Genomic DNA, 20,682 nt, shown 5'->3' with positions numbered 1-20,682 from the left:
TTCCCAACTTCAGCTGAAGAAGGCTTATATCATGAATAATTAAGTAGCATGGTGACGTAGCTTGGTGTACTTCCTGAAGCGTCAAATCACGTATGCTAATTATTCAACAGCCAGTCCTTTACGTAATTAATATTCATGAGAGCGTTCACTGCTGCGTTCAACGTTCTATCGCAGCACATAGATACGTTTATTTTTAGTTATATAAAACGTAATATGATGTGTTATAAGCTCCATAATGTAATACTAGAATCTGAGCACAAAAAGGAGACGTTTTTACGTCAGGAAATTAGATATTGTGATTGACAGCTGCGTAGTTTCACTTTCAGTTACCTATGGGATTTCGCGCGCAGGTTTGTTCGAAACTTTTTGTCCGAATGTAAATTAGATGCATTGTATAATTTGTGTTTTTCTTACTTTGTGACGTCTATAGTTCGTAAGCAGTTCTCATGTGTGTTATTGATAACCTTGGCAAGCGCATACATCCAAAAGAAAGCTGATCTTAAACTTCTGTTTTTCATCATGCTCTTCTCCCAGTCTTGCGGTTTAAACTGCTTTATATTTGCCGTTTTATTATGTGTTCTTTTAACTGGCAACCATGGAATGACTGTCAACAACACGGACACAAATGTGTTGCCTTTTCCCTGGGACAAGATGAGGTTGCCAGAAACTGTGAAACCCCAGCACTATGAGCTCCTGATACACCCCAACCTGACCTCGCTGACCTTCACTGGTGTTGTCCAGATCCTCGTAGAGGTAGAGCAGGACACCAGAGCCATCATCCTCCACAGCAAGAACCTTCAGATCTCTAAAGCACAGCTTTTAGAGTCCAGACATCATCGGGATCTTCAAATCAGTGAGTTTGAAGCCAATGAACAGATTGCACTCTTCGCTGATGGCTTCACATTTGAGAAAGGAAACCATTTGGTGCATTTGGAGTTCTACGCCAACTTATCAGACAGTTTTCATGGCTTCTATAAAGGCAAATACACCACGAATAGTGGAGAGGACAGGTAAGGGAACCACAACATTATTACTTGTGTTTTGATGAACTGGTAGTTTTGAAGATTAAAAACCCCTCAACATATTTCTCCCTACAGGATATTGGCGTCCACTCAGTTTGAGGCGACACATGCTCGAGCCGCCTTCCCTTGTTTTGATGAACCTGCGTTCAAAGCCAACTTTACTATCCGCGTGCGCCGAGAATCGAGGCACATTTCCATATCCAACATGCCCAAGGTACACATAACTAAACCTTTTATTATGTTAAAAATCTGGGTATGATCTTTATGGAGCAGGTCACATTGGATTCAATGTAATTCACCAAAATCATAATGAAAAAAATTTGAAAAAAATGGCTGTAATAGTTCTCACACGCTACAAATAAATACACATGAGAACATGAGATTTTTAAAACTATTTAACTATTTTATAAACAGTATTGTAAATATGTTAAACAGAAGAAGTGTGGAAAACCACTTATTGTGCTCAAACAGAAGCCTGTGTATCTGGTCCTAATCGACACACTCCGAATGGGATTTAAACCGCCAGTGCTAGCGCACCTCTTGAGGCCAGGGGAGTGAGGTTTACACAAACCGCTCTTACTGGCCTACGTCCCTTACACTCACCCCCCTAAACATCACTCCCATCCAGGTCAATGGCACCCAATTTAACCGGTCCTATTTGACCCGCTCCGAGCGGGATTTTAACCGGGGTCTCCGGCTTGGGAGGCGGGCACGCTAAAGCCTCGGTTATACTCCAGTTTGGATGCGTACATGGATGGCTGTGGACAGCACAGACATGGACTACTTAAATTTTATACTACTAAAAAGTGTATGCTGGGGTCTGCTCAGCGGACGTGTTCTGCACATGCGCAGTAGATCGGCGCAGTTGGTGTTTTTGCTGCCTAGTGACATGTACATGTATTCACAAAAAATGGGAGGCATGCGGATGTCCGCAAAGAGCCTCCGCGCGCCGCACACCCTCCGATGGCGTTTTTTACGTCACACAGGCCCTAACGAGCCCTTGTGGTTTCGGAAAGCATAACAATAGCTTCTCAAGGACGCTAAAGACACATTACACTCACCCCGCCCTAAACCTCACTCCCATCCGGTTCATGGCTCCAAATGTAAACAGTCCTACACTGGTTGTGACTGGTATACGAACCGGTGTCTCCGGCACGCATGCTTACAAGGATGCTAAAACCGCTGCCGCTACCGCCTTTTGAGATCAGGGGAGTGAGGTTTACACGTAATACACGCACAGCTCTTACTGGCCTACGTCCCTTACACTCAACCCCCTAAATCTCACTTCCATCTGGGTCACGGCACCACAATGTCAATGTTTGACATTATGAAATGCCTGAGCCAAAGTCTGTCATCAGAATGATTTGGTTTAATTCCCTCTAAGAAGCATCGCACATGATGGAGGATAAAAGAGCCACAGTTTCTTCCCCGATTTTGCAGCAACTTCCATTTTTACCAGATACCAATTTCCTAGGAAGTGACGATTTTGTTCTCTTGAACACATGGGATGGAAATGCTAATGTTATGCGATATTCCAATTTTGCACACAAGTTAAATTCACAACTTTGGATGTCAATTTATAAATTGCACACAATCTATAATGTAATTTATTGACATTGAACTCAGTGATTTCTTTTTCAGACTGTTTCATGTAAATGTAAATGAATGAAAGATTATTTCATCCAATAGCTGAGAACTGTAGAGCTGGCTGACGGGCTACTGGAGGATCAGTTCGACACGACGGTGAAGATGAGCACCTACCTGGTGGCCTTCATCATCTGTGATTTCCACTCCATCAGTAAAAAGAGTCAGCATGGAGTTGAGGCAAGTCAATCATATTGCCAAAAGCACTTTACAATACACCCAGACCTGAATAAACCTGTGGTTTCACTCCTCATAACCTGAATCCTGATGTAGATATCCGTGTATACGGTTCCTGAGAAGATCAATCAGGCGGAATATGCTCTGAACACCGCCGTCACACTGCTAGACTTTTATGATGATTATTTTGACATCCCGTATCCACTTCCCAAACACGGTGAGTGTGAAACTTCAGCAGTCACCATCTTTACTGCTGTATGCAATTTAGTATGCAATCTGCCATGAAATAATGCAAAGCTGTAATCAGTTTATTTATAGGCTTTTTAGGACTTGGCTATAATTATCTTTTACTTGCAGATCTTGCTGCGATCCCAGATTTCCAGTCCGGTGCTATGGAGAATTGGGGTCTGTCGACATACAGAGAGTCCGGTTTGCTATTTGACCCTGAGAAATCCTCTTCCTCTGACAAACTGGGCATCACCAAAGTCATCGCCCATGAACTAGCCCATCAGGTGGATATTTCTGTTACTAATTCAATCTTAGTAAAGGATCACGTACAGCTAGTCGGCCTCTTTCACAAAATATATTTTGTTGATGGCTATATAACTGTACATGATCCTGCTTATTGCATGACTACTTAACAAATAAATACATAAATGGAGATTATTTTAGTATGTGAGAAGAAAGAGAGATATGTGGGAACACTTCACAATAAACTATTTTGTTTAGGTTAATGTTTGTTAACATTAATGTATTATCTAACATGATCTAACAATGAGCAATATATTATTATTATTTTTTAGAACTTTTTATTTATATTTTTCACAGAACAAAACAAAAGGAACATTATTTGAGACAAGTGATCAAATATCAAGAATAATACAAAGAAAAATAATAATAATAATAATAAATAAAAATATTCTGTATATATATATTGCTGCACCTAATATGAATGTTCACATCTCAACAATCATGATACAATAATATACAGCCATATAATGATATAAAATATATAATGTATTTGAAAAAAACTAAAAAACTTTAATTTATAGATTTAAATATTCTTTAACCATGTTCCATCTCTGAATTAAAAGATTAGTTTTCAATTGTAATGCAGTCATTTTTTCCATCAGAGCAATATATTCTTATTTTTTATTAATAAGAATATATTTAATTTCTTATTAATTATTCAGGATTTATCTTTGTTAATGTTAGTTAATAAAAATGTTCATGTTCACAGTACATTAACTAATGTTAACAGATGCAACTTTTGATTTAAAAAATGTATTAGTAAATGTTGAGATTAACAATAACTAAGATTAATAAATGTTGTAGAAGTATTGTTCATTGTTATTAATATTAACAAATAAAACCTTATTGTAAAGTGTTACCAGATAAGTGATATTGGAGACATGAAACTAGCAGAGATATATAGGATATCAGTTTGCCTGGCTTCATCATACACAATTATTTGACGACTGAATGATGTAATTGATGGCTAATCGTTCACATCTGTTATCCAGTGGTTTGGAAACCTGGTTACAATGCAGTGGTGGAATGACCTGTGGTTAAACGAGGGCTTTGCCAAGTTCATGGAGTATGTGTCTGTCAACATCACCCACCCTGAGCTGCAAGTGGTGAGACCACGTATCTTTACATTTAATACAACGATCTAATAGTTGAGGTTAAGTCATAAGCTGTGGTTATGTGAATACTTAACACGCTGGGCATTTTAACAGAATTCTGTGTGTATTTGACCATTCAAGTGCTTAAAGCTGAGTTCAGGATTCCCAGGGCTTTCTGCACGTAAACACACTTATTGTGCTTTACTCTTTTTAACATCAAGCATTGCACATCCTGCTCTTCATGTTCTCATTGATGCATGTTTCTTTATTACTTTAAAGTGTCAATAACTTTTACTATTGCTGTGCTATGTACATACGGCAATAAAAACGATATAGCAAATCTGTAGGATAGGAGACACTTTATATCGTCTCCACCAGTGACGTCCGGCCTAGGAAATTGATATCTGCACCCTTTATTTAAATATTATGAAAAATATGTTAAAGATTTTGTAAGCATATTAAATATTTGTATGCATATAACATTTTATGAAAAATATGTATATTATATAAAAAAAAATATATTAGATATAAAACAACACTATGAAACATGCTAACTTGTGCTGACTTCACTTTTGGCCAGACTGTCATACAAAGAAATTATGAACACATGTGAAAAACAAGAGAGAACCAACAAAATATTAATAACTGATTATGTTGTAGTCAAAGTGAGGTTTTTTTTCTATGCTTTTTTTTTTGTAAAATAAAACCTGTAGCTGTAGTTTGCCTTTTTTGCCAAATAATTTTGTCAGATAAATACCTTAACCAAGTTTAGTGTTTCGTTCTTCCCTCATTTTTAATATATATATATATATATATATATATATATATATATATATATATATATATATATATATATAAACAAAATAAAAATGTCCTCATATTTTAATGGTTTAATCAAACTTGTAGGCACATTAAAAACAAATGTCCCCCTCCGCACATCACTTTCAGCCTTTCATTGTATATGATCACACTGCCCAGCCCTAGTTGAGATTGTGATATGGTCATTTCAACAGAGTCTGACTGATATGTAACTATAACAGAGCTGATATTCAGTGTCTCTATTTTAGGATGATTATTTCCTGGAGAAGTGCTTCACCGCCATGTCAGTGGACTCTTTAATCTCCTCACACCCCATTTCCACCCCAGTGGAGAATCCTGCGGAAATCAGCGAGATGTTTGATGACGTTTCCTACCGAAAGGTACACAAGCACTTTATATATCTCTAATAGCGCTCAGCCGCTATGGTAATAACGCTGATACTAATGTCTTAGAGAGCAGACTGGCCGATTATAAAGCCGATATATATGATATTACACTATTTAAAGGTATACTATGTTACTTTTGGCCCTCTAGCAGTTAAAAAACAAAACTGCATTTTTACAAAAAAGTTAGTAAACCTTTAATTTTAAAAACATGCATAAACATTGCTGCAATGAAAATTAGATTTATTTAACATATTTGCGACTTTAGAAATAATTGTAATATGAATCAATATGACATTTTTTTATTGAGCTTAAAAAATAAATCTGTAAAAATTGATTGATTGAAATTTATTCTGTTATCCTTTTACGTTCACATCAGGTGATGGTATTCTTAGCATTGTCAAAATAAAAGTTCCATCTCTGTCAAAATAAAAGCTGATTCTGACACTTATGGCGCTTTTCCACTGCACAGTACCAGCTCGCCTTGGCTCGCCTCACCTCGACTCGACTCGCCTCTGTTTGGTTCTCTTTCATCATCTCGTGTTCAAGATCCACCTATGGGAAGGGCATCCGTACCTGACCTCTGCAGAAGCATCCAATTGCACCAAGTCTGGCTAGACAGACAGAAGCGCGCAGCCAATGCCAGGTAAGGCCCCGCCCCCTTACCTAGTGGCATATAACGCCTGCAAGCGCTGCTATTCTCCAGTTGACATTCGCTTCTCGCGATCTCTGCACTGACACAGTTCGGTTGGATTACGCTGCTCACTTTCGTGTCTTCAGGAGGACATATCGCCTGATCAGCCTCCGTCAGACGTGACAGTCGTTTTTTCAGCCTTTCTGCTGTGTTCTGCATTCGGAGCCGCCTGCGCTCTCGCCGTTTTCACCTGCTCCTCCTTCCACGGCTGCCCGCCACGGATTTTTCCGCGTTCTTCTCCGGAATGTCGCTGTCTAAACCTTCCGCTTCTCCGGGGAACAGCCTATCACGGGCCTGCCCGGCCGCGTGTGGTGCGCTCATCGCCGCTAAGGACCTTCACCCGTTCTGCGTGGTCTGCTTGGGCCTTAAACACGCTCAAGAAGCCTTGGAGAACCCGGAAAATTGCAGTCATTGCCTTATGCTGCCCAAGAAGCTTTTACGACGTCGTCTGAAAGTTGCAGCGACCCAGTGCTCCGAGCTCGGCCTCTCTGACTCGGATGGGGGACACGGTGACGACGACGCGCTACCGGGGGACTCCCGGGGCGCCACCTCACTCATTTGGGCTGACCAGCCCAATCCCGCATTCCCCGAAGAGGACATCTTCGCGGGCAACCTCACCCTCGTCGACGAACCGGCCGGTTCCGGCGATGAGGATGACGCGGCTCTTCTTGGGATCTCAGAGGACGAGGAGGCCATCCCGCCCTCTGGCTTTCCCCAGGCTAGCGCCCACACGGCCTTGCCTCAGTCCATCCTCCTGGAAGTTTGTGAGCGAGCGGCCGCTCGCCTCAACATGGAATGGCCGGCTCCACAGAGCGCCACCGACCAGGAGAGGGATATTTACGACGGGAAAGTGCTGGGACCCCCTCCCGGTCCGAGAAAACAACTCTTCCCCGTCCTTCCAGCGTGCGCGAAGCACATGAGGCACAATTGCAGCGACCCCCTCGACTTCAAACACGGTCTCACGGGTCTTGAGGTGAAGGACATGGCAGCTCATGGTATGGGTGACTCCCCCGCTATCGAGCCTTCCATCGCCAGGCACCTTAACCCCGCTCATGGAGGGCTGCTCGCTCCCTCGAAGCCGGTCTTGCCCAACAAGATGGACCGTTTTTCTGCCTCAGTTCACCAGGCCGCATACAAATCCTCGGCCTTGGCTGTCAGGGCCCTGAACGTCTCTTCACTTCTCTCCGCTTACCAGGCGGAGATTTTGGACGAATTAGGGCAACAGCTGGAAAAGGGAACTCCTTCTTTAACCTTGTGGAAGGAGATCCTCACGGTGAACGACCTCGTCCTCCGTAACGCTCGGCAGGCCGTCCAAGCCTGCGGGCGCTCTATGGCGCTCTCTGTGGTGGGAGAGCGCGCGCTCTGGCTTAACCTGTCGGGCCTTCCTGACAGTGAGAAGCGGCGCATCGCGGGCGCGTCGGTGGAGCCCGGCCGGGCTCTCTTCGGCCCCGCCGTCGCTTTGATGCAACAACGGTGTGACGACAAAAAGAAGGAGGACGAGGCCTTCAAGTTATGCCTTCCTAGGAAGGCGGCCCCACGCCAGGCACCCCCTGCGCGTTTGCCTAACCCACCTGCCATGGGACGACATTTCCACCAGGGCAAGGAAAGGCCCCGCAACAGACCCCCCGCCCCACGGCAGAATAACCCACCGCCTGCTAAGCACTGGGGAAAATCTACTCCCGCCGCGGCCGCGGCTGGAAGACCATCTAACACTACCCCCACCGACTCGAAACGCAAGCGGCCTGCCTGATGTTCGGCCGGTGGGGGCATCGAGTCCACTTTCACGGGCTACGAGCCTTTTGGACTCTCTTCATGTCCAAGAACCCCTGTCCAAAAGACGCAGGGTCTCTCGCGAGGCTGCCCAGCCCATGTGTTTGTTGAACGTGTGTTCCCCCCTCACGTTCGAGGGGTCTGTTGTGAGGAAAAGTCAAAAAGCAGTGTCACCACACCGCACACACTCACTTCCCCTCACCAAATTATTAAAGGCTTCGGCCCCAGTGTTCCCCCAACACAAAACACACAAAAGAACAAAAAACACATTAAAACAAACGAATCAAATGAATTCGTTACGGAGAGAGGATCTCTCTCCGCAGAGAGAATTCATCTCCCTGCAGAGAGAGAAAATCTTTCTAAACCCCGGCATGTCGCCCCTAGTTCATCCACTAGATGGCGCCATTGCATCACAAATGAGTCAGCTGGGCTTACACAGCTCAACTGCGGCTCGGGTGGGAACACTCGCGAGTCACGAACGGGCTTGGCAAGCTGTTTCGGCTCCCGAGTGGGTGATGCGTACTATAATGCAGGGCTACAGACTGCAGTTTGCAATGAAACCCCCGCATTTCAACGGCGTTCTCTCTTCACACACGGAAGAGAACGCTTCACACATTCTGAAAGAGGAAATATCCTCCCTCCTAAACAAGGAAGCTATTCAGGTGGTGCCCCCCAGTCTGATGAATCAGGGATTTTATTCTCGTTATTTCCTGGTCCCAAAGAAGGACGGCTCTCTCCGCCCTATCTTGGACCTTCGTGTGTTGAACAAACATTTGAGGAAATACAATTTCAGAATGCTAACTCATGGCTCGCTCGCCCGCGCCATAAAACAGAACGACTGGTTCACATCGGTAGACCTGAAAGATGCTTTCTTCCATATAAGCATTTATCCGCCACACAGGAAGTTTCTTCGTTTCGCCTACCAAGGCACATGTTACGAATTCACAGTTCTGCCGTTTGGACTCAGTCTGAGTCCTCGCAGTTTCTGTCTGTGTGCGGAGGCGGGTTTAGCACCCATGAGAATGTCTGGTCTGAGGATTCTGACATACATAGACGATTGGCTCATAATAGCCGAATCGAAGGAGAAAGTGTTGCAGGACACCTGCCGTGTGCTCGCGCACATCACATCTCTCGGGTTCAGAGTGAATGTGAGCAAGAGCAATTTTACACCCAGTCAGAATGTAATTTTCCTGGGCTTGGAGTTGAACTCAGTCTCCATGCGAGCGCGTCTCTCTCAAGAGCGCGTTCTCTCTCTAATGAACTGTCTGTCGCAGTTCAGAGAGGGGGCGAAAGTACAATATCGCACATGCCTCAGGCTGCAGGGTCTTATGGCTTCATCCATCCAAGTTGTGCCACTGGGACTCCTGAGAATGAGAGCGTTCATGAAATGGGTTTTGTCACTACATTTCAGCCCGATTCGCGATCTTTGCCGCTCTGTAATAGCGACGCGCGCCTGCTCGGCAGCCGTGCGACACTGGAAGAGCGCAGACTTTTACGCACAGGGAACCCCTCTGGGGACGGTTATGATGCGGAAAGTTGTGACGACAGATGCGTCCTTAACAGGCTGGGGTGCCACCCAGGAGGGCAGAACGGTGAACGGTCTGTGGCCGAACAGACTACGTTCAGCGCACATAAATTATTTAGAGCTGTTGACCATTTGGAAAGCTCTGAATCATTTTCTGCCTCGCCTGCAGGGACATCATGTTCTCGTACGCTGCGACAATACCACGGCTGTGGCTTATATCAACCGTCAGGGCGGCGTGCGCTCGTCGAAACTTCACGCTCTAGCTTACAAGCTTTTGGTGTGGAGCAGACGGGTTTTCCTGTCGTTACGCGCGACTCATGTTCCGGGCATTCTGAACAGAGGCGCGGATCTTCTATCAAGGGGAAACCCAATCTACGGAGATTGGCGCCTTCACCCCCAGATAGTGGATATGTTATGGATGAGATTCGGACAGGCAGCCGTAGATCTATTCGCCTCGCGCGAAAACTACCATTGTCCTATGTTCTTCTCGCTAAAGGACGTGGACGCACCCCTCGGGGTAGATGCACTGGCCCACCCATGGCCCAGAGTGCTGCTGTATGCTTTTCCTCCCCTGTGCTTGATAATTCCAACACTGGCCAGGGTGAGAGAGCAGAGCCTGTCTCTCATTCTGATAGCACCCAGGTGGCCCAAAGCACCGTGGCTGGCGGAGATAATCCCTCTGTTATATGCCGAGCCGTGGCGCCTCCCCCCACGCACGGACCTATTGTCCCAAGCGAACGGGGAGATTTACCATCCACACCCGGACAGGGTGGCTCTCTGGGCCTGGCCCGTGAGAGGACGAACCTAAGCGCACTGGGGCTTTCGCCGCGTGTGATTGCCACTATACAGAATGCCAGAGCCGTTTCTACACGGTCCTTATATGGCTGTAAGTGGCAAGTGTTCGAAGGGTGGTGCGATGGGCGTGGTCTCACATCTTATCAGTGCTCAGTTCCTGATATTTTGTGTTTCCTTCAAGACCTCATGGAAAAAGGGAGGTCTTTTTCCACCATTAAGGTCTACCTGGCTGCGATTTCGGCCTGTCATGTGGGCTTTGAGGGCTCAACAGTCGGGCAGCATCCTCTAATCCGCAGATTTATGAAGGGTGCCCGTCGCTCTTTGCCAGTCGTCAGGAGAACTGTTCCTGAGTGGGACCTCTCCATGGTGCTGGAGGCTCTGTCTCAACATCCTTTTGAGCCTCTGGGAAGTATTTCCCTTAAGCTACTGTCCTTCAAGACAGTTTTGCTCTTGGCCTTGGCATCAGCTAAACGTGTCAGTGAGCTACATGCACTCTCGGTTCATCCCTCGTGCACTAAATTCTCTCTTAGTGGAGATAAGGTTTCCCTTAAGCCTAATCCGGCCTTCATGCCGAAGTGCTTCCCTGCGTTCACTTCGGAGGTGTTGGAGCTGTCAGCTTTTCACCCTCCACCGTTTTCCTCCCCGGAGGATCAGAGGCTAAATGCTCTGTGTCCTGTCCGTGCTTTACAGACATATATGACCAGGACCAGTGCGTTCCGGAAGAGCGACCAGCTCTTTATTTCATGGGCGCCCCCTCACAAAGGGAGTCCCATATCTAAGCAACGCCTCTCACATTGGCTTGTGAATGCTATAGCTGTGGCTTATGAATCAAAAGGAGTGCAGCCCCCAGGGGGCATCAGAGCTCATTCCACGAGGGGCTTAGCCGCCTCTTGGGCTTTGTTTAGGGGAGTGTCACTGCAGGACATCTGCTCCGCTGCCAGTTGGGCTTCTCCTCATACCTTTGTGCGTTACTACCGGCTGGATGTCACCAGAATTTCGGTAGCACATTCGGTTTTAGGGGTGGGGTCTTCTTAGACCTTCCCTGTAACCCCGTTGGAAGTAACGAATAAGGAGTGAATGGGCCGGCAGGCCATGCACATTCCTGTCACCAAGCACGTATTTCCAGTCCTTCCTGGATGTATATATGTACATTGGTGTTGCTGGGGTTATTACCACATACATGTTTCATGTCCTGCATGTGCACAGCAGTTATGTGTGTGCGTCAGGATTGCAGGTTCATGATTATGGGACGTGTCAGGCACCGCCCCCCCCCTGGGGCGACCGTCCTTCTCTGGCTTTCAGAACCTCACTGTGAGTGTATTGGGCAATCGGGGAGCTGTCCATGTCTCTCCCATAGGTGGATCTCGAACACGAGATGATGAAAGAGAACAATAGGTTACTGTCGTAACCCCGGTTCTCTGAAACATCGAGTGGAGAGATCCACCAGCTTTGCCCCGCTTGCCGCACGAGAAGCGAATATACTTACTGGAGAATAGCAGCGCTTGCAGGCGTTATATGCCACTAGGTAAGGGGGCGGGGCCTTACCTGGCATTGGCTGCGCGCTTCTGTCTGTCTAGCCAGACTTGGTGCAATTGGATGCTTCTGCAGAGGTCAGGTACGGATGCCCTTCCCATAGGTGGATCTCTCCACTCGATGTTTCAGAGAACCGGGGTTACGACAGTAACCTATTGTTTTCCACTGTGTAAAACTTGTACCAGTACCTGCTTCCAGGTACTTTTTTTCGTATCACCTCCGGCGAGGTTCTAAGCGAGCCGAGGCGAGCTGAGGCGATACTAAAACGTGACGTGACACACGGGAGACTGCTGATTGGTCAGCGAGAATCGTCACTATTCACTGCGCCATCATTGCACGCGCCAGACGGAGTATCCTGAATAACCCCGGCATTTTTAAATAGTTTTGCCAGAGATTGCGTGATATACCCATTACTAATATTATGTAAAACAGCATACACTCGATTTCCTCCATTGTCCTGTGTGTGTGGGTAGCGGGTGTGTGTCGCGTCGCTATGACGACCACCAGGTACTATTGTGGAAGTACTATGCAATGGAAAACGGAGCGAAACGCGAGCCGAGCTGAGACGAGCTGAGTCGAGTCGAGCTGGTACTGGTAATGGAAAAGCGCCATTAGTGACCAAAGAAAAAAACTTAAAAGTGACATTTAAAAATGTCAAATATCGGCCATGGCGATATATATTGGTTGTCCACTAATCTCTAAAAGCTTTTACGTGAATATTTAGTTGTAATATGTCTACTGGTTGTTCATCATCTCTCAAGGGAGCGTGTATCTTGAACATGCTGAGGGATTTCCTGACCCCAGAGGCTTTCAAGTACGGCATTATAGACTACCTGAAGAGACACAGCTACCAGAACACCGTCAACGCTCACCTCTGGGAAAGTCTTACCAATGTGAGTGACCTCTGCTGGTTCCTGTGTGTGTTCTCCAGCACTCAAAGCAATGCTCTTGAGTCCAAACGCATTTCAACCTTTTCAGATCTGCACTTCTGATGGACTGGACTCGGGGAGACTAAAACTCGATGGATTCTGTTCCAAAATTAGGGCTGAATCTCCAGCTTCTGTGAGTACTGCATTAAATAATATAATATGTAGCAATCATTTATAATTTTTTTAATTCATTTTTATAGGAATGTTCTGGGTTCATAGCAACATTGATATAACATCTATATGATATGATATGATGATGGGATATGATATGTAAAAATATATTATATGACGATATATTATGTGACATGATATATTTTATAATGTATTATATATTACATTATATATTTTATATTTGTAGAATATATGTCGTCATATTTTATGAGACATGATCATATATAATATATATGATATATGACATTAAATTATATAAAATGACATTAAATATTTTATATATGACATGATATATTTTATAATATATTATATGATAAATGACGTGATATGATACATGGTATTATATATATTACATATGTTATATGATGATATTATCTGATTTATATATTGTATGACATGATATGATATGAACCACAAAACAAATAAATTATTCAGTTTATGTAGTAACGCAATCCTGTTCTAGCTGAAATTAGCTGCATTATATGATATCAGGTAATATCATTTCATAATATATCATATGCACCATAATAATAATTCGTTACATTTATATAGCGCTTTTTCCACAAATAAAATAATTCCATAAATGTAGTAAATCAATCCTTGTCCAGCAGAAATGGTTCATGGAGGACAGTGTTGACGTTCGAGCCATCATGGACACCTGGACACTGCAGGAGGGGTTTCCTTTAGTCACTGTCGAGGTCAAAGGTCAAGAGGTCATCCTCAAACAGGAGCGCTATCTTAAAGGAGAAAAATCTTCAAAGACTTCAAGGTTTGCATAATGCATACTATACAAAGACACCATGTGAAACAACACAGTGTGCAACAAAAACTATTAAAACAGTATTATGCTTTAAAAATATTATGTTACGGCATTCTGATCAAATAAGAAGTAAAAAAGAAGATAATCAAATAAAATCATTGGTAATTAGGGTTGGGTATCATTTGAATTATAACGATTCCGATTCTGCTTATCGATTCTAAATCTTATTGATTCCTAATTTAGATTCCAGTAAGGTAAAAAAAATAATAATTCACATTTATTCTAAGTCTTATTGCAAAATATTTTATTATAGCTAAATAGCATGAATACACAAGAAACTTTTGCCTGTGATTAAAAAATACCATAGCAAAACCAACTAGCCTAACTAATATAAATTCAAAGCATTATTACAGACAAGTAAACACTCAGTAATTAAAAAAAGACAAATAAACTAATTAGCGATCACACAACTGAACAAAGATACAATTTAAATAAACCATTTTTAAGATTTTCAGGTATTCAAGTACACAAACTAATGAAATGTAAAATAACACTGGACATTATAAATAAAATATAGGCTACATTACAAATATAGTTACAAAAGTCAAGAACAGCAAGTGAATTTTCTCTTTGTCTTTTGTTGTTTGATTAACTTTATTATAGAGACAGACAGCATTGGGAATATTAGGCTGCTGTCACTTTAAGAGCTGCAAGAACTCCGATATACTGTTACACGTGTGTTTTCTTTGTTCTCTGTTTATGTTCACTTAAGACATAATAGCAATAGCACATAAGCAATAATATTCTTTGTTTGTAATTGATTTCTCATAGTACGTCAAGCTTCCTGTGGCAGGTCCCTCTGACTTACATCACCAGTCACAGTAGTGCAGTGCAGCGATTCTTGCTGAAAAGTGAAAAAGGTGTGTGTCACGGCATCAAATATTAAACGAACCCAACATTTTTATCCTTCCCAGCATGTTGTTCAGTGTATGTTGAGATCTGACTGTGTGTCTGCAGATGTGCTGTACCTGTCAGAGAAGGTGGAGTGGATTAAATTCAATGTGGACCTGCGGGGGTATTATATTGTACACTATGAGTCGGGAGGCTGGGACGCTTTGATCGGTCAACTCCAGCAGAACCACACAGTGTTCAGCAGCAACGACAGGGCCAGTCTCATCCACGACATCTTTCAGCTGGTCAGGTGAGGGAACTTCAAACAGCATTTGCAATGCATTGAATTCCTGTAATACGACACTTTGGATTAAAGGGGTGGTATAATGCGCTTTTCACAAGATTTAAAATATGTGAGTGTGTGTGTGAAGGTTTAGCTCAAAATACCCCACAGATATTTTTATATAGCATGTTAAAATTGTCACTTTTTTGAGGGTGAGCAAAAACACACGATTTTTGTGTCTGTCCCTTTAAATGCAAATGAGCTGCTGCTCCCGGCACAGGGGGCGGAGCTACAAGAGCTCGTGTTCTATTACCTCACACGTACTGACATTTTTTTAAACGTTTAGCCTTTTATGTTCAAACCGAAGTCAGAAAGATGGAGAGACTCAAGAAGAAGTGACAACATGTAGAAAACATTTCTGAATGGTTAGTTCATGAATTCATGTAGCTTATGTGTAGTTATCTTCTAGTCATTGATTAGCATATTCTGTCTTGATAATCTATAAATCGTGTTCAGGGGGCGGGGTTTATGTAAATTTTAGGGTTGGTGATGTCACTAACCCGTGAGGAATGTCGTGTAGTCTCTACCAGCCGTTTGTTGTAGTCCTTAAAAAGCAATTTATTTAAAAGCAAATATCTCCCTTTGCTTTGAACTTTGAGCGTTGTAACTTTGCAGATGTTGTTTATGATCAAACTGCAACATTACACACTAACTACAGTTAGAAAAGTCAAATCATATTCAACCACCCCTTTAAATGGAACAGATGGAACTGGATATATATTTTTAATGTTCCAATCCAATCTGACTTCTGACCAATAATGCTGCCTGAATCATAATCATAATCATAATCATACACTGTTCGTTCGTTGGCCATTCGGACACCTGATTATGGTTCCCTGTTTTGGATCCCTTGCCACTGTCACCTTTGGCTTTTGGTTTGCTTAGTTGGGGACAATTAATTCTACAACAATATTATTACCCTGCCGGTAACACTTTACTTGAAGGTGTGTGCATATGACTGACATGACACCTTCATAATCATGAATATGAAGGAGGTTTTATGCATGTTTATGACAACTGTCATTAAGTGTCATTTGCTCAATTATGACATTTTTAATGCAAATATGACATTGTTTGAGATGTCTTTGTCATGACAACTTGACATAAACCAATACATCATAACCTGTCAGTGTCTTGGTAATGACAACTTGACATTACCAAGACAACATAAATTATCATAAATATGTCATAAACATGACATAGCAGATTCATTATCAAACTTAAGCAACCACTTAGCTTTATGGGTTAACATTACAATATTTTTCATTTTAATGACAAATTCAATTTGTACCACTGTAGTTGAGGTCAAGAAAAATTGTGATGATCATACGTGATGATGAAGAAATGTGACGTTAATGAAGAGATCCTGCAGCTTTTGAGCACAAACGACACTTGATTCGAGATTTTGTTACTTAAAGAAAAATGATATATTAAGACATTTAAATTTGATTCATGTTCTTGCTGGAATATGTTTGTCTTTCCTTCAGCTTAGAGAAAGTCCCACTGGATAAAGCTCTGAATTTGAGCTTGTACCTCAGTAAAGAGTCTGAGATCATGCCAGTCACGCAGGGCTTCAATGAGCTGGTGCCGCTTTACAAACTCATGGAGAAGAGGAACATGGAGGAACTGGAGAACCAGATGAAGGTAGTGCTTGCACAAATGATCAAATACTGCAATGTCCTGGATGTTAAGATACTTTCTGGGGTCTCCGTTTAGACATTACATTTCAAATCTTTGGTTTGGATGAATAAAACAAAGTACTATTAATCATTAATAACTTTGAAAAAATTATGACAGAAATATATTACTATTGTACAATAGAGTGTACTTCTCAAAGTAATAATAAATAAAACATTATTTTATAAGGAATGTCATTTTTTAACTTAAATTTTAAACTTATGTTGTGCAGCAGTTTGCCAAAATTTGTCTAAATTTAATTTTAAAAGATTCAATTGTTAAAGTTGTATGCGTTCATTTGATTCTCACCGTTTAATTATATAATACATTAGTATTAAATAAAACACAGAATCCCCAAAAAATAAAACAGCGACATCACAGAATTTTGTTAATGATAAAACATATTTCATAGGGCGCTATTATTTATACAATTGTATTAAATTTTTTGAATTGTTAACGTTTTATGAATTCAATTGATTAGACATTCTTTTTGATTTTTTCAAATTAAATTAAAACAGAATCCGGAAAAATTCAAAGTTTGGGGAAAATAAATAGTATTTGATAATGTACTATATTTCAACAAACTGTTGGTGGTTTTCTGTTTTAACAGTTCCCTTATCTGTCAAACATATTTTATTGGATAGCAGAAGGCTCTTTTATGAAGTTACTTCACTTAAGGACATATTTAATGAGATTATGCCTGAAAAGGTTTTGAATTTTTTTATCAGATGTTAATTTAAAAATCTTGTATAATGACTTGCTATTTGTTTTGTTTTTATTATATTGATATGATATTTGTATTTTTGTAATTGAATTTTTGCCACATTCAATGGCATTAAATAAAATAATCTGAATCTGTTTTAACAGGGTCATTTAGTGAAGTTATTCAAGACACTGATTGACCGTCAGCGCTGGTCTGATGACGGATCTGTATCCGAGCGGATGCTCAGGAATTACCTGCTGTTGTTTGCCTGTGTCCGCCGTTACCCGTCCTGCGTCAGCACCGCCTCTGAACGCTTCCAGAAGTGGAAAGAATCTGATGGCAAACTGCGGTAAGAGTTTGTTTGATTCACACAACGTTCACATTATACGTTCTGCATACTATTTTACTTCCATTTATATCGCTTGTTTGGTTCAGGCTGCCTGCCGACATCAGTTTGGTGGTCTACACTGAAGGAGCGCGCACAGATGAAGGCTGGGACTTCCTGTTGGAGAAATACAAGCGATCCGCCTCACCGTCGGAGAAGTGGATGATTAAAGCCGCCCTCGCGTACACTCCATTAACTCACAAGCTTCAGTGGTGAGTCTGGATACATGAAGCTTCTGACATTTTCAGAGTTCACCCAAACATGAATCATTAATGAAGATCAAAAGGTCAACATTTTGGGCATATTTATCTGAAAAGATCTTCACTTAAAGTCAAGCAAAAGCATGATTAATTTCTTACCCTTTCCATCCTGCGTGAGTCCTATTATGCTTTTGTTCATCTTTCTTTAGTGTGTAATGTTGCTGTTTGAGCATGAAAAAGCTCTGCAAAGTTACAAAGTTCTTCTCTATATCAGTGTTTCTGAACTCCTGAAACGCCTCCATTGTAGTCTTGAGTTTCTTCTGGGAACAAACACGTCACAATATTCCTCATTTAAATAATTAATACGCAGAATAAAGGGGCGGAGGCCTGGTTTAGTTAGTTAGTAGTGTGTTAAACTAGAAATTGGATGTTGTCTATCACAGTGCCATTCGCTTTGTTACTAAAGCCCCATACAACACCCACCACTGCACTCTTTATTCAATAGTTGGATGGCCTTCGTTACACACCAGACGCCTAAATCATTGGCTCCAGTTAATCTACAAGTCCTTACTAGGTAAAACACCATCTTATCTAAGCACTTTAATAACCATATCTGAACCTACGCGCAATTTGCGTTCGAGTAGATATATTTCTTTAGTTGCTACAAAAACTCGCACCACATTTGGCCGTTTTTCTTTCAAATTTTCAGCTGCAAATGATTGGAACATTCTACAAAAGTCTCTCAAACTCGAATCCCTTGTTCCTGTCACTACTTTTAAAAAGCTACTCTCTAACTTATTGACAGATCATTGTACATGTTGACGCCCTCTGCTTGTTAATGTTCTAGCACATTCATCAAAGCCTCAACGTATTTTGCGCATATGCAACTGAATTCAACTGAATCTATTTTCACATTAGTAGCCTATTTAGTCTTTGGATTATACAATTATTCTACTGCTATTCCTCTCGCACTGCCACTTTATATTTTTAAACAATCTACTTTTAACTTCTAATTAATTTTAAATGTCCTCTATATGTATGATTGTGTATTTGAACGTTTGTATGCTGTGTGTAACTTTGTTGCCTTGCACTTTCCGCCATATCTTGGCCAGGTCGCGGTTGCAAATGAGAACTTGTTCTCAACCGACTAACCTGGTTAAATAAAGGTGAAATAAAAAAAACGTTAAAAAAACTGGTGGTTATGGTAAGGGCGCGGGACATTTCCCAAACACGCTCGAAGCTCTTGACCAATCACAACACACTGATCCAGCCGACCAATCAGAGCACAGTGTGCTTTTCAGAAGAAGGGGCTTCATAGAGACAGGAAGTAAACAGAGCGTTACTGACAGACTGGGAAGAGAGGAGCCGCAACAATGGAGAATATCGGGAAAATTGTGTGTTTTTTGAACATTTAACATCTAATTTAAAACTTATTCTAGTAGAGCCCAAAAACAAAATCTCTACACATTGAAAAAGTGCATAATACGTAAACCTGCTCTAAGATGTGTTTTTCTTGCTCATTCTTTAGGCTCTTGGAAAGAAGCATGGAGGGAGAGATAATGAAAACTCAAGACCTGCCGTCACTGGTCGTCACTGTCAGTAAAAACCCAAAAGGCTTCAAACTCGCCTGGGAGTTCATGAAGACCAACTGGGGGACACTTGTGAAAAAGTGCGTAGCAGATATCTGTCTGAAACATCATCATGAAGACCTTATTATATGATCAAATAAATCTTACATTCTTATGACACATGATAGATAGTGAATATTAGTGGTGTACTGAATCTAAATCCTGATTTCAGGTTTGATCTGGGTTCGTCTGCAATATCTCGCATGGCGGTTGGAGTGACCGATCAGTATTCCACCAGAGAAATGCTTGATGAGGTACTTAAGATTGATCTGTCATTTTGGGGACTTTTACATATATTGTCCTGCTTAAAGGTGCACTGTGTAATATTTAAGAGGATCTGTTGGCAGAAATACAATATCATACACATAACTATGTTTACAGTGGTGTATAAAGACTTTACATAATGAACCGTTTTGTTTTTATTACCTTAGAATGAGGCATTTCTATCTACACACACCGCGGGTCCGCTTATATCGACATGTTTCTACAGGAGCCCTAAACGGACAAACGCGTTTCGTCATCATGTTGTTCTTCGTGTAAAGAAGCTAAAGCTAAAGTCAGCGAATAAAACACTGACACAATGATGAACAAGTACCAATAATATTCGCAATAACATTGTTTTACTGAAAAATCAAGTAAACCTATTTACTAAATTTACCTTTGTAAAGAAACCTCATTGCTTAACTTTTTTTTTTTTTTTCTTTTTTTTTTTTTTTTTTATTCAATGCCACAAGAACAAGAGGTATTACATATTCACAATATCACATTAACATTAGCTGCCAGGAAGAGAGAAAAAAATAAAAAAAAATAAAAAGTAATATAATTTACATAAAATCCAGTGCTTTCAAAGCATTACATGTTTTCATTGCTTTTTTGTTTTTAGTTTGTTCCAAAAGATGTACATATAGGGTAAAGTCATTTATAAAATGTGGAAAATTTGGTTTATCTTGGGCCCACTTCTTTTTATGTATATGGTATTTTCCTAATAAAACAAATAACTGTATAATA

General features: G+C 41.6%; 1 protein-coding gene across 5 annotated transcripts in view; it reads left to right on the top strand.

Annotated features, from left to right (window-relative positions):
• The first annotated feature begins 96 nt into the window (after positions 1-96).
• Positions 97-20,682, top strand: part of erap1a (endoplasmic reticulum aminopeptidase 1a) — a 26,699-nt gene continuing 6,113 nt past the window's right edge. The window contains exons 1-18 of one of the 5 annotated variants that reach the window (XM_079600591.1): positions 97-350; positions 652-1,010; positions 1,098-1,236; positions 2,712-2,846; positions 2,940-3,060; positions 3,201-3,355; positions 4,367-4,480; positions 5,536-5,667; positions 12,749-12,880; positions 12,966-13,049; positions 13,699-13,856; positions 14,679-14,767; positions 14,865-15,048; positions 16,569-16,725; positions 17,626-17,810; positions 17,897-18,058; positions 19,575-19,715; positions 19,847-19,928. In XM_079600591.1, coding sequence (XP_079456717.1) covers positions 333-350; positions 652-1,010; positions 1,098-1,236; positions 2,712-2,846; positions 2,940-3,060; positions 3,201-3,355; positions 4,367-4,480; positions 5,536-5,667; positions 12,749-12,880; positions 12,966-13,049; positions 13,699-13,856; positions 14,679-14,767; positions 14,865-15,048; positions 16,569-16,725; positions 17,626-17,810; positions 17,897-18,058; positions 19,575-19,715; positions 19,847-19,928 — 2,547 coding nt within the window. In that variant the 5' untranslated portion in view covers positions 97-332. Of the gene's footprint in view, positions 1,011-1,097; positions 1,237-2,711; positions 2,847-2,939; positions 3,061-3,200; positions 3,356-4,366; positions 4,481-5,535; positions 5,668-12,748; positions 12,881-12,965; positions 13,050-13,695; positions 13,857-14,678; positions 14,768-14,864; positions 15,049-16,568; positions 16,726-17,625; positions 17,811-17,896; positions 18,059-19,574; positions 19,716-19,846; positions 19,929-20,682 lie in introns of all 5 variants that reach the window. The other 4 variants (XM_079600590.1, XM_079600589.1, XM_079600588.1 and 1 more) reach the window with 4 other exon arrangements.

Source organism: Phoxinus phoxinus (genome assembly GCF_949152265.1).
Source record: "Phoxinus phoxinus genome assembly, chromosome: 23".
NCBI classification, from domain to species: domain Eukaryota; kingdom Metazoa; phylum Chordata; class Actinopteri; order Cypriniformes; family Leuciscidae; genus Phoxinus; species Phoxinus phoxinus.
The sequence above is the reverse complement of the archived record's forward strand: the minus strand, read 5'-3'. Positions and strand labels throughout refer to the sequence as shown.